This window comes from Panicum hallii, chromosome 8, assembly GCF_002211085.1.
Source record: "Panicum hallii strain FIL2 chromosome 8, PHallii_v3.1, whole genome shotgun sequence".
NCBI lineage: Eukaryota > Viridiplantae > Streptophyta > Magnoliopsida > Poales > Poaceae > Panicum > Panicum hallii.
The window spans coordinates 4,943,851-4,968,128 of NC_038049.1; the positions used below are offsets into that span (position 1 = coordinate 4,943,851).

The window sequence follows — 24,278 nt, forward strand, 5'->3', positions numbered from 1 at the left end:
GGTAATACTGCTTCCCAAACCAAGTCTCCTACTTGAAATTCCTTTGGCTTAACCTTTTTATTATATGCGCGGGCTACTTTAGCCTTATTCTCCTTAATCTTCTCTAGTGACCATAGCCTGAGTTCCGAGAGATCCTCCACATTATCACTCATCAGAGTAGCATATTCTTCAGCGGATAGGTCATTCTGGAATTCTATGCGCCTGGACCCGGCTGTAACTTCCCACGGTAACACGGCTTCCTGCCCGTAGACCAAATGATAAGGGGAAGTTTTTGTCGCCCCATGACAAGATACACGGCATGCCCATAATGCTTCTGACAAGACTTCGTGCCAGCGTCTGGGGTATTCATCGATCTTCCTCTTAATCAACTTGATAAGGCTCTGATTGGATGCTTCAGCTTGCCCATTCGCCTGGGCGTAATAAGGAGACGATCTAATCAGCTTGATTCCCATATCAGCAGCAAACTTCTTGAATTCTTCTGAAATAAAAACCGAGCCACCATCTGTTGTAATAGTCTGTGGAATCCCGAATCTGTGAATGACGTGTTCCTTGACGAACTGAATAACATCCTTGGATGCCACCGACTTCATCGGGACCGCTTCCACCCATTTGGTAAAATAATCTGTGATAGCTAGAATGAACTGATGACCCTTGCTAGATGGAGGATTAATTTTGCCGATCATATCCATACCCCAGCCTCTGAACGGCCATGATTTAATGATGGGGTTCATTACTGACGCTGGCACCATCTGGATTTTTCCGAACCTCTGGCATGCTTGACATCCTTTATAATACATAAAACAATCTTCAAGCATAGTGGGCCAGTAGTATCCTGACCGCCTGATTAGCCACTTCATCTTGTGAGCTGACTGATGGGTCCCGCACGTTCCTTCGTGCACTTCATGCAGGAGCCGATTGGACTCGGTCGGCCCTAGACATTTGAGCAACAACCCCTCCAAGGTCCTGTAAAACATATCATCTCCTATCAGGACGTACCTCATGGCTTTATATCGTATCTTCCTGGGTGCCCGCCGAGCCGAATCCTTCAAATAGTTGAAGATATCGGCTCTCCAATCTCCCTGGTCCAGGAAGTACACCTGATGTCTTGACCCATCAGCTTTGTATCCTGAAGCCAGCTGCGCGAGATCATTGGCCTCTGCATTCCGAGCTCTAGGTATCCAATAAAAATTTATATACCTGAACTGGGCTATCAGTTCCTGGCATTGTACCCACAACGGAAATAATAGCTCACTTTCGCACCTGTAATCCTCTGTGAGTTGGGAGATTACCAATTTTGAGTCTCCGAAGACCTCCACAGCTTCAGCTCCGGCCTCCAGAAGCAATTCCATGCCTTTACGCACCACCTCATACTCTGCAAGGTTATTAGTACAAGTAGCGGGTAACCTGATCGAGAAAGAGTACGTTGCCCCCCAAGGCGATACCAGCAAGATGCCGATTCCACATCCATCTCCACAGACGGATCCGTCGAAGTACATAGCCCAGGCTCGTATAGAAAGCGCTGCTATATTGGTATTAACCCTCTCAGCAATGAGATCTGCCAATGCTTGCCCTTTAACTGCCTTTGCGGGTTGATATCGGATGTCGAACTCGGATAATGCAAACATCCATTTTCCCAATCGGCCTTTCAACACAGGAGCCGATAGCATATACCTTATAACATCCGATTTGCAGATGATGATTACCTCAGCTGATAGCAGGATATGGCGAAGCTTGGTGCACGTGAAAAATAAACAGAGGCAAAGTTTTTCCATGTCAGAGTACCTTGTTTCGGCATCTAACATCCTTCTGCTGAGATAAAACACCACCCTCTCCTTGCCATCGTATAATTGCACTACCACCGAAGCAATGGAGGTATCACCGACCGATAGATATATGTAAAATGGCCTGTCTTGCTGTGGCGGCATCAACACAGGCGGTCTCGACAAATATTCTTTAATTTCCTCAAATGCCCGCTGCTGTTCTGCCCCCCAGCGGAACTCATCATTGGTTCCGGTCTTGACTAACTCCATAAAAGGTTCAATTCGCCCAGATAAATTAGAAATAAACCTCCTGACGAAGTTAATCTTACCGATAAGCTACTGGAGCTCCTTCTTGGTGGTAGGTGGCACCATAGTGCGTACAGCTTCCTGACTTTTTAGGCCGATCTCTATTCCTCGTTCATGAACCAGAAATCCCAAGAACTGCCCGGCCGACACACCAAAAGCGCACTTCTTTGGGTTCATCCTGAGCCCAAATTTTCTAGTTCGTTCCAGAACCTGCCGCAGATCATCCAGATGTCCCTCGACCGATGCTGACTTTACCACGACGTCGTCGATATAAATCTCCACTAGGTTGCCGATCAGATCATGGAAAATGTGGTTCATAGCACGCTGATACGTAGCACCAGCATTCTTCGAGCCAAAAGTCATAACCACGTACTCGAACAGTCCCACCGCTCCGGGTACTCTGAACGCCGTTTTGTGTATATCTTCGGGGGCCATAAAAATCTGATTGTACCCGGCATTACCATCCATGAAACTCAAAATCTTGTGGCCTGCAGCCGCATTGATTAATATTTCTGCAACAGGCATTGGATATTCATCCTTCGGAGTGGCCCTATTAAGGTCTCTGAAATCCACGCAGACCCACCACCGGCCATCTTTCTTTTGTACGGGTACGACACTTGAAATCCATTCGGCATATCTGCAAGCCCTGATAAACCCGGCTTCTATCATTTTCTCTATTTCCTTTTTTACTTCGATCAATACATCAGCTTTCATCTGACGTATCCGCTGTTGGAACGGTCGGAATCCACTTTTGAGAGGGAGCCGATGCTCCACTATGCTTCTATCGAGCCCAGGCATCTCTGTATAATTCCAGGCGAAGCAATTGGCATATTCCTTTAATAGAGTTATCATCGGCTCTCGCAAAGACGGATGCAATTTTTTACTAATGAACGTTGGCCGCGGCTTATCCCCAGGACCAATATCTATTTCCTCAAGTTCATCAGCCGATGTGAAACCGTACCCTAGCTTCCCTTCCTCTGTTAGATCGATGCTGCAGGTGGAAAAGGAATACAATACACAAAAACTCGGCCGATCGTTAAGGTCGGCCGTTCCACGCATCCCATTATTTTCCAAGTTTTTATAAAAAGAACAAGGCCGGCTGCCAACGCTGGCCATTTCATAACAACTATGTAAAACACTTGTCTTTACAAATTCGATTTTTTGGGGCCGATTGCAGGAATCGGCCTCTGTGGTTTTGCTACAACGTGTCACTCCTTGCAGCTCCTTTACTCTGTGAGGCCGGTGGATAAGACCAGCCTTACTCCATTTTTTGTAGCCTCTGAAAGGTCACACCCCTCTAGGCTCATCCCTGAAATCGGCTCTTGATCCTCTGCATCCCAAATGCTCATGGCAGCATGCGAAATTTCGATCGAATCGTCTGCCTGGACCACTTCCACCTCATCTCCATCCCACTGGATTAAACATTGATGCGTCGTGGAGGGAATGCAACAATTGGTGTGAATCCAGTCTCTACCAAGTAAAACATTGTAGGTGCTTTTACTGTTGACGACGAAGAACGACGTCGGGACGGTCTTGTTTCCAATAGTGAGATCCACATTGAGGACGCCCTGGGATTCCGAAGTCTGCCCATTAAAATCACTTAGCGTGACGTTGGTCTTGATTAGGTCTCCGGTAGACCGCCCCAAACGGCGCAAAACTGAGTACGGCATGATGTTGACTGCCGCTCCCGTGTCCACCAACATTTTATTAACGGGCTGACCATTAATAAACCCTTTAAGATACAAGGCCTTCAGGTGCTTGTAGTTCTTGGCTTGCGGCTTCTCGAATACCACCGGCCGTGGTCCCAAATCAAGCTGGGCTACCGATGGCTCTTCATAGGTCCGAGCATGGAATTCTGCAGGAAGCACGAAAACCATGTGTGTATCAGCCGATACCTTCTTATCGGCTTTTGTTGACTTGGGCCGCCATTCTTTCCTTGAAGCGCACGGCTTCTTTTCCTGCTCGTAATGAACTTGTTCTGCCAGATCCGGTCACGCTTTCTTCAATGTCTCGATGTATCTGGCCTCAGCTTCCTCCAAACTCCGTAGCCTCTAAACCCTATGCTTTTGTGAATGGTTTAGTCCATCCGGGCACCAACGTGGGCGATGATACCTATCCTCCTCTTCATCTTCCCTTCGTGGTGATCGAACCCGCTCTTGCTGAGTTGGCGCAGGTCCTAACCGCCCGAAAACCGATTCCCTTGCCTCTGTCTTCATAGATCCACATTCTAGGCAGTCCCTGACAGTAGGCAGTCGGTTCATACCGGAATCCCAACAGTACCTGAAGAATGGGCAGTGCCAATGATCACGAGTATCTTCATGCTTCCTCAAATGCTTCCCGGTGCGATGCTCTTATTCCTCATCTTCAGATTCCCGTCGGAGGCGCTGCTGGTACTGATACTCATATTTCCTGAGAAGGTCAGAAGAAGTTGGACGTTGATTTCTTACATACCTTACCCGCTCTTCTGTGATATATTCTTTTTTCTCCTTTTGGAGCCGATTGCTGGAATCAGCCTCTTTATTGTTGGCCTGGTGTCGCGATGCCATTCCTGCCATGTTAATGCCGAGCGCGAAGTCCAACTGTCGCCTTGCAGACCGGTCATGATGTTCCACCATGTTTACACCAGGAAAAGGTTGAGTGTCTATCTTCATGGCGATCTGGCCCAGGATCAATCGGCCCTGTTCAATAGCCGATTGGATTTGCCGACGGAGCTCCTTGCAATCACTCGTGCCGTGAGTAAAGGAGTCATGCCATTTACAATACGATCTTCCTTTTAACTCCTGTGCCGTGGGAAGTTTATGTCCCTCTGGAAACTTCAACTGCTTTTCTTTCAGTAATAAGTCGAAAATTTGTTCGACCTTACTCAGATCAAAGTCGAACCCTTTTGCAGGACCAGTTTGCTTCAGCCATTTACAAGGCATAGGATTTGCGCCACGAGCCCACTCAGCAACTGATACCTCTAATTCCTCTTCCGAGTTATCGGCTTCTTCCGTGTCGGCTACCGCTACTTGACGCTTAAACTTATCTTGGTATAACTCGGGATGACGCTGCTCATATGTTGACAGTTTCTGGACCAGATGCGCCAAAGAGGTGAATTCCAGTTGAAAAGCCAGATCTCTGATCGGCTTTAATAATCCTACTGATGCTAATTCGACAGCTTCTTTTTCTGAGATCCGTGTTGAATAGCACCTGTTCTTCATTTCTCTGAAGCGTCGAATAAACTCTGCTACGGTCTCTCCATGCTTCTGTCGGAGCTGCGCTAGATTGGCAATTCCTGCTTCCGCAGCCTCTGAATGATACTGAATATGGAATTGCTCTTCCAGCTGCTTCCAAGTACGGATGGAGTCAGGACCTAATGACGTATACCATCCAAAGGCCGGTCCTGTAAGCGACTGCGAGAAGAACCTTACTCGCAATGGATCTGATACAGAAATTATACCCAACTGTGCTAAATATCGGCTCACATGCTCGATAGAGCTAGAACCTTCTGCCCCACTGAATTTGGTAAACTCGGGGAGCCGATACTTAGGTGGTAATGGGATTAAATCATAATCACCTGGATACGGCTTAGTATAGCCGATCGCTCTCCTCTTTGGTAATATGCCGAACTGATCCCTTAGGATAGTGCTGATTTGCTCCGCTGTTTGTGCCCCGGGGGCCGAGTGCATACTGTCGTGACTCGGCCCTGTAGCATAAGTTGCTAGCCATGCTTGTTTGTCTGCATCAGCTCCAGAAACCCCTCCAATTGCTTTCTGCACAGAATGTACCGGGTTGTTGCTGTCCGGTATGTATGCACACACATAACCGTGTGGGATCTCCTTGGGTGGCTCGCTGAAAAACTGGTGATCCATGAGATTCTGCAACTGCAAGTGTATAAGGTAACGGTGGTCTGGTTTGGAACGGCAATTCTCCTCTATGGCTCCCCAAGGTAGGTCCAGTTGGGGAATGTTGATGCTTCATAATCTCCTGGACCACACGCAGAGCCACTCGCTCGAAAGCATTAACCAAACTTTCCGAATGTCGGTGCAATGAATGAGCCACCGCATACTTCACTTCCTGACGCAGCGCTCTAGTACGATCTTCAGATGGAATAGATAAGTCTACCCCATCAAGAGCACCTTCAAGTGAAAATCCCTTCCACCTGACACCATGGCTGCGAGTCCTTTCGAAAGAGCCGATGAGATCGGCTTCAAACTGAGTCTTGATTTCATCGTACCTCTGCTTATGTTTAGTAGAGAGTTCCTCGTAAGTGATCGGATCGTCCCTTGACATCCTGCTGACCACTACTGACAGAGTCGACGAAGATGACGAAGTCGATGAAGATGATGTAAACGCCGATGACGGAGTCGATGAAGAATGTCCCACTAGGCGTGCCAGAATGTGTTGTCGATCAAAACCCACCGGCGAGCAACGACAGGCAACACGAGGAGCCGGGAGGCTTCCGGGACGGCTGGTGGGCCCCGGTCCCTCGGTCAACAGCCCAGCGATCTGGCGCGCACCCTGGCTCGGAGTTGCTAGGCGTGCCACCTGATCCTGCACCCGATCAGGAAGGTGTGATTCGTGAAATTCCTGTAAGCACAGACACTTGCAAAGATTAGTCCGAGCCGTGATCGGCTCATCGCTCCTCCCCGGTATCGGCTATAAAGAGCCGATTGCATCAATACCGGATCGGATCTTCGGGACAGATAACATACGTATATAATAATGAGATAAAACTTGCTCTATAGATATCAATCTAATCCAATCTACGATAACTAAGCCCTCACTACACGATCGGAACATCCTACACGTGATTGAGCCTAACGAATACGCAAAGCATCGGAATAAACAACCTAGACAGAGATCCTAAAAGCAGCTAAAGAGCCGATTCCTAAGGAAACCTCTACTCAGGCTAAGATCCGATACTAGCATACTGCCGGAACTTTCAACTCGTTTGCAAGGTCTAATCGTGCACATATTGAACTAAATCCCTAATAAATAGAAACTAGCCATAACAGATCGGATCTATCAATATAAACAAAGCAAGGCCCGGCCATTGCATCCATGAACAAACACAATGATCGCGGAGCGCGCAAGAATAATGAACAGAGCATGATCACGATACAACAATAAAATAACATTACTCTATGCGCGCTATGATAACTAATGCTACTCGCCATCTACAAGGCTTTAGAACAAGCAACATATGAAACAAACAAGCAAGGGCAATACGCCCCTGATCACGCAAAGCGTGATCGGGGCCGCATGGCACTTACCTGATGAAAAACCCTATGACAGGGGAGGCGATGCGCCATGAGTTGTTGATGAATGATCCTTCTTCTTTTGTTTATTCGTGGTACATATTTATAGTCCGTAGACTTGTTCTCTTTAACTAACCCTAACCAAACATGACACGAACCCTAACTGCCTAAATCTGGGTTTACACGGCCTTACTGGCCCCAAACAACCGCGCAGGGTCCGATCCGCAAGCTTACCATAACCATCTCCTAGGCCCATCTTGCTCCACAGCCCACTTTTGGCCCGTCTAGACTATGTCGATAACAAGCGCCTAAGTAGTGGCATGAAAAGTTTGATAGAACTTTGACCTCTGCTGGCTTTGTTGTGAACGAAGCTGACAAATATGTGTACTATCGCTATGGTGGGGCTGAAGGAGTGATTTTGTGCTTGTATGTGGATGACATACTAATTTTTGGCACTAGCCTTAATGTGATTAAGGAAGTCAAAGAGTTTTTATCTCAAAATTTTGAGATAAAGGATCTGGGATAAGCTAATGTTATCCTTAATATAAAACTGGTAAAAGAGAGCAATGGTGGGGTGATTCTTACACAGTCTCACTATGTGGAGAAGATGTTAAGTCGCTTTGATTATAGCCACTATAAACCTGTCTCAACACCATATGATGCCAGTTTAGTTCTTAGAAAGAACAAAAGGATAATGCGTGATCAGCTAAGATATTCTCAGATCATTGGTTCATTAATATATTTAGCGAGCGCTACAAAACCTGACATCTCGTTTGTTGTAAGCAAACTGAGCCGGTTTGTTTCAAACCCGGGAGATGATCATTGGAAGGCTCTTGAAAGAGTAATGCGCTATCTAAAGGGGACAATGAATTATGGAATTCACTACACTGGGTACCCAAGGGTACTAGAAGGGTATAGTGATTCAAACTGGATTTCTGATGCTGATGAGATAAAGGCCACAAGTGGATATGTGTTTACACTTGGTGGTGGAGCTGTTTTCTGGAAGTCTTGCAAGCAGACCATCTTAACGAGGTCAACTATGGAAGCAGAACTCACAGCATTAGATACCGCTACTGTTGAGGCTGAGTGGCTTCGTGAGCTCCTTATGGACTTGCCGATGGTTGAAAAACCATTACCGGCAATTCTAATGAACTGTGACAATCAAACGGTAATTGTCAAGGTGAACAGTTCAAAGGATAACATGAAGTCATCTAGACATGTGAAAAGGCGGTTGAAATCTGTTAGAAAATTGAGAAACTCCGGAGTTATAGCCCTAAACTATGTTTAGACGGCTAAAAATCTGGCAGATCAGTTTACAAAGGGTCTTTCACGAAATGTGATAGACAATGCATCTATGGAATTGGGCTTGAGACCCACGTGAGTCATTCTATAGTGGAAACCTGTCCTATGTGATCGGAGATCCTGTGAATTAGGATGGTGAAACAAACTAGAGTCTGACTTGAGAAGAGAACCTTTGTGAAAAGGGCTCATTCCGTGTATAAGGTGCATTTCTCTTCTAATCTGTATGGCAGGTTGGTCTATACCTTAATGTGTTCCAGGTGGTTTCTTTAAAACAAATGAGTTGTTTTCTTGAAACAAAGATGTTGTCCTACAGAACATCTGAAAGGAACACACCTATATAAGTCTGACTACTGGTCATGGTCTATGAGAACTGGGTATTCTCTTGAAACTCATGAAGGACCTGGAGTATGACTTATAAGCTCCAAACCGCGGGGATGCTTTTGCAGCCTAGTACCAATGTAGGGCTCTGGTCAAACTTGTTTGCACAAGACTGTCAATTTAAGGCATAATCCATTGTACAGTTGTGAACAAGTGTAGCTTTTGTCCTAGATGGAAGTTCAACTTAACAGTCTCTGTCAAATACTGGTATATCAATGAAGGAATGAGGGCATTTCTAGTGTGGCTTGAATTTCTTGGTGGGATTGTTGGAGTTATGGGCTTGGCCCATTCATTCTAATCAATACATTAAAAGAATTTAAAGCGACTTAAAGGGTGGACCTCGTGTACGCCACTTGTGAAGCCGGTAAGAGGAGGACCGTGAACCACACGCGCGCGCGCTCGCTCGCCTCGCCGAGCCGGGCCGTGGCCGTGGCCGTGGCCGTGGCCGTGGCCGAGGCGCGGTGCGGCCGGCCGGATGGGCGGTGCGGTGCACGTGCGCGTGTGGAGCGTCTTGACGCGACTGCTCGCTCCCTGAACGACTACTTCATCTACTTCCCGGCGTGACCGTTCGTGGGAACGACTACTTCGTCTACTTCCCGGTTTGACCGTTCGTGGGAACGACTATTTCGTCTACTTCCTGGCGTGACCGTTCGTGGGACTGCACTGCGAACTTCTTCCTGCATCGACATAGTTCAGCTACTTCGAGCAAGGCCAGTCGAATAGCGTGTCTATTCCAGCTGGTAAGGGTGCAACCGGTGCCCCCGGTACTGGTCCCGCCTTGGGGTACTTACTAAACCTTTTTTTTGTTTAAATCTTGGTAAATGCTTATTAGTAAGAATAATATGAACACATGCACGTATCTTATTCACACATTATCACTTATTTATATCATGAAATTGCTAGTAATATTTGGAATTAAAATATACCGAAAATTGCCTAATTGTCTAACAGTGTCCTGGACGGATGGATGTACGTGAGTAAAATTTGTTGGCTTTCGTTTTTCATTTAGCTGTGCTCAGTTGTTGTTCCTACACAACTGTCAGGAACCAATTGTCTCTTTTTGCACACGTGAAGCACATGATTTGTTTTGGGCTTGAATAGGATGCAGCAGCCGCCCATGTTTTCACTGTGAACATGACAGATTTTGGCCTCTCATTATATGGCCATATATACGCAACAAATATACCCCTAGGATATGCTACAAATATTTGCAGGCTTCCATTCATGCCACTATAATGTAAACAATTTTTTAATTCAAATGCATACCAGCGCCAGATAATTGGGACAAGGTCAAATTTCTGAGTTCAAAGAATATAATACTAATAGAAGACACACCGTACCGAAACATCTTCAAGTATCTTTGAGACTGTTAGCCATGACAATTCACAAAAATTTACAAAGACTACCATTTACGTACTAATCTACATGGCTTAATAAGATCAGTATTGAATGATAACATAGTCATTTGAACTAACGGTATATATTCGTCAAGGACAAGCTTTTTCAGTGTTCTTATTAGGTCCTAAGGATGCAATACAAGTGAAGGCATCAAAGCTGGGACAATGATTGAAGTAAATCAAGCAAAGACCGGGAATGCCAAAGTTACGAATCTTATCATTGTGTCCAATCCAAGGAATAATTTTGAGATGCTCCCACAATAGATAAGCCGAGAGAAAATTTATATCAAGCAAAGCTGAGGTCCGCCATTTGAGCCAATCGGCTCTGATTGTGCATCGATACTACCTTTGTGGACTATATATGTATGTTCTACTATTGATCCTTATGGACATGATAACCTTGTAACACTCATTTAAAAAGCTAGAATTTGTCACCTTGCGCTTCATATAGACAGGACGACACTATTATTTGTGTAATCCGTGTACACTACGTGAAAACCTCAAATAGGTCACGCAGCATTTGTAACGGACACTTGTAGCCCGTTACAACCCGCAACATCTGTAACGGTTGTTGTTTGGCACCCGTTACCCATAAGCGCTGCAGGCTTGACCCCGAACTCGCCACCACAACGCCCGTTACCGATGATGTCTTCTGGTATCGGCCGTGATGAAGGACCGTTACACCAAAACTTTGTAACGGTCGTTAAAGTGCGTCCGTTACGAAAAGTGTACTATCGGTAACGGTCCCTTAATGTCCGTTACCGATCACTGTCTTATCGGTAACGGTCGTTTAAGGACCGTTACGACCTGTCGCCTTTCGTAACGCGCGTTACCGATGACCATTTGATGCCCGTTACCGATAGAGCGGTGTTACTTGTGTGATCCGTTGATGCCCATTACCGAAGTGACAGGCGCAGCAGCCGGGGGGCGTCCTCCCGCGCCGTCGCCGCGACCGGCGCTTCCTCGGCCGCGCTCCTCCACCGCCGTCAAGCTGGAGCGCGGCGGCGCTGCTGCTGGACGTGTCCTGCTGCTGCTGCCTCCGCGCCGGCGTCACCGAAGGTGCCGGCGGACGTCGACCGCGGTGTCCTCCGCGCCGTCGCCGTCGTCCAAAGCAGCAGCCCTTCTTCCACTCCATCGCCGCGGCCGCGGCCGCGACGCCGCCTCCTCCTCGGGCGCGCTCGTAGACGGTCCTCCTCAAGGTGGAAATTGCCCCGTTTTATTGAAGTTTGCTGTCCTAATCCTCTTACTCATCGGTTTTGGTGATGAATTATGCTCATTTGATGTATGGAAATTGCCCTTGTTCATTGAACTTGTAGATGGCAGCTGCTGATCGGGTTTGGATGTACAGACAGCCCCGAGATTGGGACAATTTCATAACCGGGGTCAATGGTTTTCTAGGTCAAGCAGAGGCGGATATGAGAAACCGTGGTGTTCAGGCAATGTATTGCCCCTGTATAGATTGTCTCAACCAGAAGAAGTTCGGACAACGGGACAACATTTTTCATCATTTGATCACACGTGGTTTCACAAAAAATTACACGTGTTGGAACAAACATGGTGAGGAAGGCCTTAATGAAGTCGAAGCAGGATGCCTAAATGAAGGTGAAGCGCGACACCATGGTCAAGGCCTTAATGAAGGGGCAGCGCGATGCCATCATGAAGCCCTTGATGAAGGTGGAGTTTTTGAGGAAAATGAACCATTCCCACCCTTTGTTAGGAGGCCTGATGATATGACTGATCAAGAAGTTACGGGCTTCGATGATGGTGAGGTGTTGCAACGTGTGCACAATGTTGATCAAATGGTGCGGGATGTTGAGTTTCAAGGAGTGTACACAACTTCTGAATTAGCGAGGCTGAAGCAGTTCATTGAAGATTCAAAGAAACCCCTCTATCCTGGTTGCCAGAAGTACTCTCGCCTTTCTGGTGATCTAAAACTTCTGCAGCTTAAGGCAGATCATGGTTGGAGCAACAAAAGTTTCAAACAACTATTGGATCTGCTTAGAGACATGCTACCTGAGGGAAACCAAGTAGCCGAGTCTGTCTATGAGGCAAAGAAGATAATCTGTCCTCTGGGAATAGAGGTTGAAAAAATTCATGCATGCAAGAACAGTTGTGTATTGTTCCATGGAGACTATGCAGACCTTGACAAGTGCCCCAAGTGTGGGTGTGATCGGTACAAGAGGAAAAAAGATGGTGGAGACGATAATGCTGATGACGGGAACGTGCCCGTGGAGATCGGAGGCAAGAAGAAGGTTAACAGAGGGGGTCCTGTGAGGGTGGCATGGTATTTTCCCATCATTCCCCGGTTGAAAAGATGGTTCGCCACAAGAAAGGAGGCCCAACTCTTGCGTTGGCATAAGGAAGGCCGAAAGAAGGAAAATGACAAGCTTAGGCACCCCGCAGATGCAGCACAATGGGGTAACATTGATTCCCACTTTAAGTGGTTTGCTGATGATTGCAGAAACCTTCGGTTCGCTATGAGCACAGATGGCGTTAACCCTTTCGGTAACCAGAGTTCAACACATAGCACCTGGCCTGTCGTGCTGTCAATGTGCAACCTTCCACCCTGGCTATGCAAGAAACGGAAATACATGATGCTGACAATATTGGTCTCTGGGCCAAAGCAACCTGGCGACCGTATTGATGTCTACTTGAGGCCACTAGTTGATGACTTGAAGACACTTTGGAAGCCTGGTGTGAAGGAGGTTTGGGATGAGTTCGGGCGTGAGGAGTTCACATTGCACGCCATGTTGTTCACCACCATCAACGACAACCCGGCTCATCGCAACCTCTCCGGCCAGAGTAAAAGGAAAGGTGCAGCTTGCCCGCACTGCTTGGAAGAAACTTGCTCATTGTGGCTAAGAAATTCAAAGAAATTCGCATTTATGGGGCACCGTCGTTTCCTCAGCAAGAAACATCCCTACCGGGAGATGGATTGTCAGTTTAATGGGGAAAAGGAGCATCGAGCGGCGCCTCTGCATGTGACTGGAGATCTGATCCTCTTGCAAGTCAAGGACATCAAAACTATCGAGGAGTTACCCAAAATGACTGAAAAAATCCTTGTCAAAAGAAAGAAACGAGATGGTGAAGAAGAAGAAGATGGGAAAGGAATTTGGAACAAGAAATCAATTCTATGGGAGCTAGAGTATTGGGAGCTGTTGGATGTGCGTCATTCGATTGACAACATGCACGTCAAGAAGAATGTGTGTGAAAGCATTTGTGGAACATTGCTACAACAGAAGTTGAAAGGAAAAGATCATAAAAATGCAAGGGAGGATCTTAAAGATATGGGCATTAGGCCGGAGCTCTATGCAGAGGAAACAGACACGGGGACGGACCTTCCCGTCGCTGCAACCACCTTGTCAAAGACAGAGAGAAAAGAATTCTGTGAGTTTTTGCATGGTTTGAAAGTACCTTCAGGCTACTCATCGAACTTCAAGAGGCTAGTGTCGGTGAAGGACATGAAAATGAATTTCAACTTGATGAAATCTCATGATTGCCATGTGTTGATGACAGCTCTTCTTCCTGTTGCACTTAGAGGTATCAAGACAGTACAGGTTCGCGACACGGTCACGAGCTTGTGTTTATTCTTCAATGCAATAGAACAGAAGGTGATTGATGAGGAAGAACTATTGAAGTTAGAGAGGAGGCATTTCGAGACCCTATGCATGCTTGAAGCTACCTTCCCACCAACATTCTTTGATCTCATGATCCATCTAACAGCACACCTCGCGAGGGAGATTTGGTTCCTTGGCCCATCTTACCTTCATCAGATGTTTCCATATGAGAGGTACTTTGGATTCCTCAAATCATTGGTACATAACCGGTCATTTCCGGAGGGAGCCATGGTTCGTGGCTATGGGACCATCAAAGCAGTGGAGTGGGCCATGGGTTATATGGACCCCCAAAACCCCATTGGTGTGCCTCATTCACGGCATGAAGGTAGGCTTGCAGGTGTTGGGACCATGGGGAAAAAGTCAATCACTCCGGATCCAGATGCCTTCAACATGGCTCATTTCACCGTGATACAACAGATTGACCTGATTACACCATTTGCCAACGAGCACATGCAACAACTACGTGAAGAAAACCCTGCCCGTAGTGAGGCTTGGGTTGCAAAGAAGCACATGCAATGCTTCAGCTGGTGGCTCCGAGATTATGTCCAGAGATGCAGCGCAGCTGTAACCGACAATCTGATAACGAAACTAGCAGTGGGGCCATTATTCACTGTTACAACATACCAAGCAATGGATATCAATGGATACACGTTCTACACCATGGCCCAGGATGCCAAGAGCGTCTATCAAAACAGTGGTGTGCGTGTACGGGCCGTCGACAATGACATGCAGGCAGCCACATACTATGGTCAAATAGAGGAGATATGGGAGCTTGATTATGTAGGTTTCAAGGTAGCCTTGTTTCGGTGCAGATGGGTCAATGGGAAGAGAGGTGTGAGCAAGGATAAATATGGGTTTGTTAGTGTTGATCTGCGGGTCTTTGGTTACAAAGACGAACCGTTTGTTTTCGCCAAGGATGTTGAGCAAGTGTTCTATGTACCTGACCTTGCAAGGAAGAACTGGTGTGTGGTTATGCCTGGAAAAAAAAGGATTGTTGGGATTGCCAATGTTGTTGAGGAGGAGGAATACAACCAGTTTGATGAAATTCCATCCTTTGACACTTCATACATGCCCCGACTCGTGGCAACTGACAAAACACCGTACTTGCGAACCGACCATCATGAAAAAATCCATATCCAGAAATCAAAGAAAAAGCCATCAGAGTGATGTCTGCTGAATCCTAATTTTGTAATGTAGGATGTGTGTTGGTGGAAGTTCAATCCTTTTTGTAATATAGGTTGTGTATTGGTGGAATTTGAATCCTTTTTGTAATATATGATGTCTATATATTCTCCTGACATACTATACATGTTGTGCACTAGATATATATAAAATCTGTACATATTCTGCATCAGTTCAGCAAGTGAGCTGTAGTCTGCTAAATTCTGTAACTGCAATCAGTAACGGACGTTACCAAAACGCCCGTTACTAAATTTACGTCAGTAACGGACTTTACTGCAACGACCGTTACTTCTCACATCAGTAACGGACGTTACCACAATGCCCGTTACTAGGTATACGTCAGTAACGGGCTTTACTAAAACGACCGTTACTTATGGTCTGACATCAGTAACGGGCGTTACCACAAAGCCCGTTACAAATTGGTCATCAGGGGACAATACATATTTCAAAGAAATCCCTTTCGCCGCTCTTTCTCCTGCCCTAGCCCGCCGCCACTCTCATCGCTCGCCGTCGCCGCCATTCTCCTCGCTCGCCGTCGCCGCCATTCTCCTGCCCTAGCCCGCCTCCGCCAGTCTCCTCGCTCGCCGTCGCCGCCATTCTCCTCGCTCGCCATCGCCGCCATCATCCTTCCCTCGCCCGCCGCCGCCACTCTCCTCGCCCGCCGTCGCCGCCAGTCTCCTCGCCCGCCGTCGCCGCCATTGTCCTCGCTCGCCTTCGCCGCGACGGTCCTGCCCTAGTCCGCCGCCGCCACTGTCCTCGCTCGCCGTCGCCGCCATTCTCCTCGCTGGCAACGAGGCGACGCGGATCCAGCCCCTCCCAACCGCCATTCGCGACAGAGGTTACTGCTGCTTCAACCCCCAACGCCCTCTCTCTGCTCGGCCACCCAATGTGCTCTTCCTGTCAAGTTCGATTAGGGAGATATGCTACTTTGCTGTTGTTTAGAGTCAATGCACATAGAATTATTCTCCTGGAATTACCTGCATTAGTTGAGCATGCCTTAGTAGTTCATTTTTATTTGATGGACTGTGGTTTTGATGGATGATTGTTGATGGCCACATTCAGTCAGCCATGGAATTGTTTGAAGCTTATTTACAGTGTACATTGTTTTTTGCTGTGATAATCATACTAAGTGATTGCTTTATCCTCTTGTTGCATGTACACATGGAACCCACAATTCATTGGATCTGAAGTTGGACAAGGAAGCAGTTGAAGGAACTTGCTTCATACATAAGCATTGCTCCACCCTGTCAAAATGGTTTGCACCTATCCCCAACCTCTATACTAAGTAAAATTTTACCTGTATGTCTATGCTGATTTTATTTAGGACTTGTACTGATTTCTAGTGTAATATTAGCTTTTTTGGTTTACAGTTTTAGTCTAGCTTATGTTGCTCTACTGACAACCTGACATATCATCTATGCAGTCTCCCACACCAACAAACTCCTGTAGTGACAGTAGTGCATCATCACAGCGCAACGACGGTGAACGTTCTTCACAGGCTCACTCAGCGCAGACTGCTGCGAGTAGTACTCGAACCCGCGGGTCAAGGACACAAACCAAATGGCCAGAAGACAAGTTGACTGCAACTGGACTTGATGAAAAATTTTGGCCTACCCCAGATGCTGCAAGGGAAAGATTTGTATTGGTCTGTGGCCTCATTGCTCGGGAGAGGGTGTCAATCAACAGGAAGCTTGAGGATCTGTCACCAGTTGAGAAGGAACAGCTATTCGAAGCATTGCTGGAAAAGCTAGAGTACCCAGCCAATCTGGAACCAACTGTTCGCAACAAGGCAATTAAGGCAGCTATGTCAGAGATTGCAACCTTGCAACGGCGGTTCAAGGCCCATTTAAGAAGAAATTATGTGAGGCAGGAGGAGTCTCCCTTTGAGAAGCATGGCTTTTTGAAGCCAGAAGACTGGGAGGTGTTTGTGCAGGAAACCAATTCTCCTTTTTTTCAGCGAGTGAGCCAGGAGATGAAAGATAAGAGAGCATTGCATAATAAGCCACACAAGACGGGAAGAAAAGGTTATCATGGTAAAAGGAAAGAGTGGGAGGAGGAGGATGCAAAGCTAGCTAGAGAAGGAAAAGAGAACCCTTGGGACCAATTTCCTGGACGTTCGAGGTCATATCTGCGGGCAAGGGCGGCGAAGAGGATGACCACTAGTGAAGGCACTAGTGAAGGAAGCGGGGACATAACATTCAGTAACCCTGCGGTGGTGGGGCTAGCAAATAAGGTGAAAGACCTTGCATCTAAGGCTAGTGATGGTTCTTTCACTGGGGTTAGGGAGAATGATATCCTCACCGCGGCACTTGAGAATCCAGAGCATCGAGGTCGGGTCCGAGGCGTGTCTAGTTCAGTTGGCTGGGGTAAAGGGTTTGGTGAAGAGTTTGCTGGAATGTACAGGAAGAAGAGGAAGAAGACGAAGGAGAGGTCTGATGCGGAGAAGGAAAAGATAGTTGGTGAAACAGCCATCAGAGTAATCAACATGCTAAGACAAGCAGGCGTGGTTATACCGGATGCTTTGTGTCCTACCCAACCAACACACACCGGTAGCAGCGAGCAAGAAGATGCGAGTGTCAGTGCGGAAGAAGATGTGCGTGGCAGCGGGGAAGACCATGGGCCATTCAACGAGAACGAAGCTGACAGTCGATCATCTATGCTGGACACAATAGATAAGCTGACAGAGCCAACCAAGTGCAGCCTTTTGGATGGCACCGGGCATAACTTGGAGCTCGCAGTAGCCACTGTCTATCCATATCAAGAGACTTGCCATTGTGTACCGGTGCAGGAAGGGTATGCAGTGGTGCAACCTACTTATGTGTGGTCCAATACGAGTCACTTCCGTCTGCCTGTGCCAGTAGGGGGGGATGAGATAACAACCTTAGGTGAGGCTCTCGGTACAAGGATCCAATGGTCAAAGCATAGGATCCTTATACCACCCAGGACGAGACAGCCCAACTCTGGAACCGCATCAGGTAGCAGGGGTACAGCATCAGATGCAGGTACTGCAGCTCAGCGTCCGCAAGAGAAGGCTCAGCCGCAGCAGCAGCAGATCTGCAAAAAAAAGGAGCAGCAGCAGCAGCAGCAGCAGCAGCAGGAGAAGCAGCAGCAGCAGCAGCAATCTCCGCCTAAGCATCAGCCACAACCGGAGCCTCTACAACAGGAGGGAGAGCGCAGCCAATCTCAGCCTGAGCAGCAGTCACCACGGGAGGAGAAGGAGGCCAGGAAACCTCTGCCTAAAGATGAGCTTGTTAACGCTATTTGGACAACACAGAATCCAAAATACAAGCCTGGTGTGCCTATGTTGTCAGAAGCGGATTTAGATGCTGCTGGACCAAATTGTGCCAGGTTGCATGCTTACGTCATGGAAAACAGTAAGGATAAACTTGGCTTTCCAGCAAAGGTGCCTCAAGCCTACTTTGAAGGTGATGGTGATTTAATGTTAAACATTGCATTCGATGACGTGTACGACCTTATAACCCTAGGTGCTCTGGATGTTAGCTTCTTGAGGTTGTGGACATTGTAAGTCCCTTCAAAGCAAAAAAATATATTTCTTTAATTTTGACCACAAAGTTCATGCATGCTAACAATTGGATTATTTGTAGGAAAATGATGCAGAATGCAGCAGAGATGCAGTGCAGTGTTGCGTTTTTGGACCCACAGGTTTTCACCGCCACAGTGATTTCTCACCAGCCTAGCACTGTAACACAAGCAATTAAAAATGCTATGAAGAACGACTATGTGGTGGGTGCCTACAACACCGGTGGCCACTGGGTAACAGTGATCATCTCTATGAAGTACAAAGAGGTTTGGTATTTAGATTCAGCTAAACTATTTCCCGGTCGAAAGTTCACGGACGTCCGACATATTGTGAACTGGTCAGTATATTGTAGGTTTTGTTCACGAAATATCGATCTCTTACTGTTTCTAATCGGTATTGCTGATCATGCAGGGCCTTTGATGCGCGCATGGAAGAAATGATGAAAGCAAATAAGAAAAGGCCAAAAACCAAACCTAAACTCACGCACAGGATAGATGTTAAAGTAAGATTGAGGTTTTTTTATGGTGCCTTCCTACCTATTTGGTTACTGCATTAACTTGTCATATTGGTACCTTCTTGCAGTGCGCTCAACAGCCATCGGGGACCTTTTTATGTGGATTCTATGTGGCATTCAATATGCTAAAACTAGTCGGTGACATACCTATAATGAAAAAGGCTGCTGTAAGTATATACTGCTCAGCCTTGTCTCTGCTCATATTGTTCATTTGATTTTAGAAACTGATTTGTACTTGTATGAGCTCATAATGATTGTATTTTGCAGGATTTCAACGCTGCCCTAACAGTTTCTATAGAAGATCTAAAGCCGGTCCGGGAGATGCTGTGCGAGTTCATTCTTAAGGAGACCCTCGACCCAAAGGGCAACTTCTATAGCGCCTTCTAAATTTATGATGCACCGTGAGTTCATTGTTAGCCACACACTTGAAACTTGTTGCATTCAGGGCTTCAAACTTGTTGCATGTCTGATGAGGAATGATGTGATCTTGTGTATATTCATGATATCTACTTGCTTGTGTATATATGCGATGAGAATGTGTTTGTGATGTGTACTTGCTGGTGGCTGCCAAATCCTGGCTGGTTCCAGGATGCAGCCAGAAAAGAACTGGTTACTGTAGGGGTGGCCTACGTATAGGTAACGGGCGTTAACTAAAGTGCGTTACAACAACTGATCTGAGAGTAACGGGCGTTAACTAAAGCACGATACATAGTGAGATTCGAGAGTAACGGGCGTTAACTAATGAACGTTACATACTGAAAGAACCGTTACAGATATGGTCCAAAGGTAACGGGCCCCGATTCAGGGCACGTTACGTGTAACATTTGTAACGGGCTTAGCTTAAGGACGTTACGGATACTTCTTAAAGGTAACGGTCATTACTTACAGACCGTTACAAATACTGACCAGTGGGCCCAGAAGGAGACGTGGAAAAATGTATTTGTAACGGGTAGCATGCAAAAGACCGTTACGTTTCTTTGGGTTCTGTAACGGGCTGTGTGTCTCTGCCCGTTACAAAAAGTCCCTGTGGGCCCAGAGAAACAGCCATTTAGGATGACCGGTAACTACATCTGGTAACGGTCTTTGCTAGATGCCCGTTACAAACACGTGTTATCAGTAACGGGCAGTTGCCCGTTACCTTTGTTCGATCATTTGTAACGTCAGATCGGTAACGGCTGTTTGCCCGTGACCGAAGGTCATCTATGCCCGTTACTAATATACATGTTTTCACGTAGTGGTATGCATGTATTGTAATTTTCATCAATATTACATAAGCCTCTTCACATTGAATATAAAAGAATTTAGTGGCTAATTATTTTGACTGACTTTTGTGTGTATCTAGTCATATATAAGTAGCAGGAACTTGGATGCAGTGGACCTTGATGTGTACTGTAGAATATAGAATGAGGGTACCAGGATACTAAATGGTAGCAGTGACAAAAAATAAACAGGGACAGTAGGAGGGCACTAAGCGGTGCAACTAGGTAGCAGCACGTCATGGTTATGCGGAGTGATGATGTCAGGATTACAATGTCATCGATCAAAGCTGACGAGTTTGAACTGACTTTCCAAACCTACGGATCCACTACACCAAATCCGATCAATTTTGTCAGCCATTTCTAATTTCATCGGCCCAAATCAAGCCGACGAAAATAGATCATTTATTTCATCGGCCAACAACGGCCGACGAAATTAGGACATATTTTCGTCGGCCCATCGCAGGCCGACGAAAAAGGGATCATATTTTCGTCGGCTAGGACAGGCCGACGAAACAAAAAGTCTAATTTCGTCGGCTAGGTCATGGCCGAATAAAGAGCCCATTTTCATCGGCCAGACCTTGGCCGACGAAAATATAGGTACCCTAATAGCGCCGTTGGATCTCGTTCTAGGCCCCCACATGCACACTACTCTTCTCGATCTCCCCTGCGCCCGAGCCCCCGGCCCACTGCCCCCGCCGCCACCGCCCCCGCCGCGGCCCGCCGTCACCGCCGCCGCCCCGCTGCCCCTGCCGCCGCGCCGCGGCCCCGCACGGCTCGCCCCTCGGCCGCCGCCACCTCGGGCGCGCGGCCGCCTCTGCCCCGCGGGCCCCCGCACAGCCCTCTGTAGCAGTTGTGCCATTTTTTACTCCTTCACATTCTTTGCACATACGCAGAAGCCATCAGGTTTGCAATCTTTTTAGCACAAGGAAATGAAATCTATGAATCTCAACAAACAAGACCCACTAAATAGACATAGCAGATTCAACTAGAAAGTACATTATTTGTTGCAGAAAGTACATAACACAAGCACACATGATCCTAATTATATTCAACTTAGATTAAGTGATGATATCTCAACGTACCATATGGCTTGTTTTACAGCCGCCGTCGACGAACCTTGCCAATTAGCGACAGTTAGTTTGCTTGATCAAATTATTGAGCTATTGCTGGACTTCGTTCTTATTAGCCACCTTGCTTAACGTTGAAATTGCAAGTAGATATGGACAAAATAAACCCATACACCGTGTCCTTTCATTTCAATAATCAAGCTCTTTAATCCGAATGTTTGGCTCAAGATCATGTTACTAGCTCCATACATTATATCAGAACATCCAATTAGGCAGATCAATACACTATAGATACATTTACAAATTAAATATTTTCACAGATGCTCCCACAAAATTTTAATATTCAGGTCAATCTTTCAGCTATTTCAACCTACAGGAAAGATCAAAGACACTAGTCTGGCTAGACTGAGTATAATAACATATATGAAACTAAGTGAATTGGCACAATTTTATATCTCCATTACTTGTTGCAGAAGGTCGCCGCCGCCCGCCTCGCACCTACCTTAACTAGAAAAAAGTCGCCGCCCCCGCCCCTGAGGCCCCACGTTGTGCCCCCGCGGCCCACTGCCGCCCCGCAGGCAACCGCCGCCGCCCCCGAGGCCCCACGCCGTGCCCCCGCCGCCCACCGCCGCCCACAGGTATGCTTGCCTGTTCTCTTTCATGCTAGTTTTGAACTGACCGAATAACTATTAAACTTAGTGATGCATTGTTGTCCATTACTCTAAAGCCAGAAACTGTATTACTCTTAAAATATTTGTGTTACATTTCCTTGATCGTTACTAAGGGTCCACCCAAGCGTTTGATCGGTCAGGAGATTGTAGCAAGCCATTGTTGGTTAATTGCCACAGATGATGGGTTTGAAGGAGTCAAAGAGGAGCATAATTGGACTCATATAGCTGCTATTTGGAGCCTTCCTTATGCTACTACTCTGATCCTTCCACATAATTTAGATGTAATGCATCAAGAGCGCAATGTTGCTGAAAGTATAATTAGTATGGTTTTTGATTTGAAAGATAAGACTAAAGATAATTTCAAACCTCGGCAAGACTTAGCTGAAATATGTGTTCGGCCAACCCTTAATCTGAGACCCAATCAAGCTGGCCATATGGGGAAGCCACGTGCTAAGTACTATCTTAAGCCTGTGGAGAGGAAAGAGGTTCTTTTGTGGCTGAAGAACCTTAAATTTCCTGATGGATATGCAGCTAATCTGAAACGGGCGGTGAACATTGTAACTGGAAAAATGAATGGTTTGAAGAGTCACGATTACCATATCATCATGGAAAGGTTGTTGCCTGTGATGCTGCGTGGGTACCTCTCTGAAGAAATTTGGATAATGTTGGCCGAGTTAAGTTTTTTCTACAGGCAATTATGTGCAAAAGATATTAACAAGAATACAATGAGAAAACTGAGTAAGAAAATACCTGTCTTAGTATATAAGATAGAGAAGGTGTTCCCCCCGGGTTTCATGAATGTAATGCAACACTTGCTAGTGCATTTACCTTATGAAGCTGACTTAAAGAAGCTTTGTTGAACGAGACTTAAAGAGCTCAAAGCAACGATCGGAAATAAAACACGAGTGGAGGGATGCATTGCCGAGGCATTCTATCTTAAGGAGATCTCACATTACACGAGCACATATTTTGCAGAAGAAAATAACATTAATGCTCATATACCGCGCTACCACACCTCGAATGAGACACCGATGAGCAATCTCAAGTTGTTTCAGTGGACTGGCAAGGCCGTCGGTGCTAGTTTGGTCTATGAAATATGCATACAAGAATGGAATACCGCATTGTTGTATATGTACATAAATATGGAGGAGATGGAAAAATATTTCGTGTAAGTACCATGATATATATCTCATATGTGAATCATGTTTAGCGATGTACTTGCGCTAAATAAAGAATATGTAGGTTATTTGATCAAGAACAATGGAGATATTCACGACAACCAACTGCTAAACAGCTCGAAGCCTTACGACGTGAGGGTTTACGTGGTGCTCCTAATTTTATCACATGGTTTAGAAGACATGTAAGCATCCTTACTCTAACTACCTTATTTATATAACTCGTTATGAGTTAACAAAATTTTCAAACTTGTAGTGCATGAAGGATAGCAGTGTCCATGATGATCTAAGACAGCTTTCACATGGAAGCACGACTGCAAGGAGTTATGGTTGTTATGACATAAATGGATTTCGGTTCCGTTCAACCAAGTTTGAAATAAAAAATCCACATGCCGCCACAACAAATAGTGGAGTTGTGACCACCGCGAGTGCCTCAGATGGTTCTATCACGGAGTATTTCGGTGTCATTCAGAATATAGTGGAGCTGAAGTTTGAAGGTTCAAAAGATTTAAGAGTTGTGTTATTTTATTATGATTGGTTCAATAGTAAATTAGGTTCTGGTGTAAAGCATAACAAAAAACTTGGTTTAGTGGAGGTGAACCACAAATTGCGACTTTCTGGTTACAATCCATTTTTCCTCGCACATCAAGTTGAGATGGTCGATTATATGTCGTATCCATGCCATTCGGAAAGTTTAGAACCATGGTGGATTGTTCAGAGAGTATGTCCTCCAGGTCGATTGCCTATTTATGGAGATGAAGGTTACGATGAATGTGAGCTTGATCGTACTGTTCCTGAAGTATTTCAGGAAGATGAGTGTAATGGAGACTTTAAAGTTGATATTGGGATGGCACTTGACAGATTAGATG

General features: G+C 46.3%; 2 protein-coding genes across 2 annotated transcripts; both read left to right on the plus strand.

Annotated features, from left to right (window-relative positions):
* The first annotated feature begins 12,113 nt into the window (after positions 1-12,113).
* On the plus strand, positions 12,114-15,167 carry LOC112903545. Its single transcript, XM_025972807.1, has one exon. The coding sequence runs from the start codon at positions 12,114-12,116 to the stop codon at positions 15,165-15,167; it is 3,054 nt and encodes a 1,017-aa protein (XP_025828592.1).
* An 841-nt stretch (positions 15,168-16,008) lies between these two features.
* Positions 16,009-19,624, plus strand: LOC112903546. Its single transcript, XM_025972808.1, has 7 exons — positions 16,009-16,437; positions 16,606-18,184; positions 18,494-18,704; positions 18,788-18,994; positions 19,135-19,225; positions 19,306-19,404; positions 19,505-19,624. The coding sequence occupies exons 1-7, from the start codon at positions 16,435-16,437 to the stop codon at positions 19,622-19,624; spliced, it is 2,310 nt and encodes a 769-aa protein (XP_025828593.1). The 5' UTR covers positions 16,009-16,434.
* The last annotated feature ends 4,654 nt before the right edge of the window (positions 19,625-24,278 follow it).

Excerpts from the sequence above, each read along its gene's own strand:
- LOC112903546 (XM_025972808.1), top strand. Across the intron at positions 19,226-19,305 it reads CGCACAGGATAGATGTTAAA|TGCGCTCAACAGCCATCGGG; the intron begins GTAAGATTGAGG and ends ACCTTCTTGCAG. Across the intron at positions 19,405-19,504 it reads CTATAATGAAAAAGGCTGCT|GATTTCAACGCTGCCCTAAC; the intron begins GTAAGTATATAC and ends TGTATTTTGCAG.
- LOC112903545 (XM_025972807.1), top strand. The coding sequence starts at position 12,114 with ATGACTGATCAAGAAGTTACGGGCTTCGATGATGGTGAGGTGTTGCAA.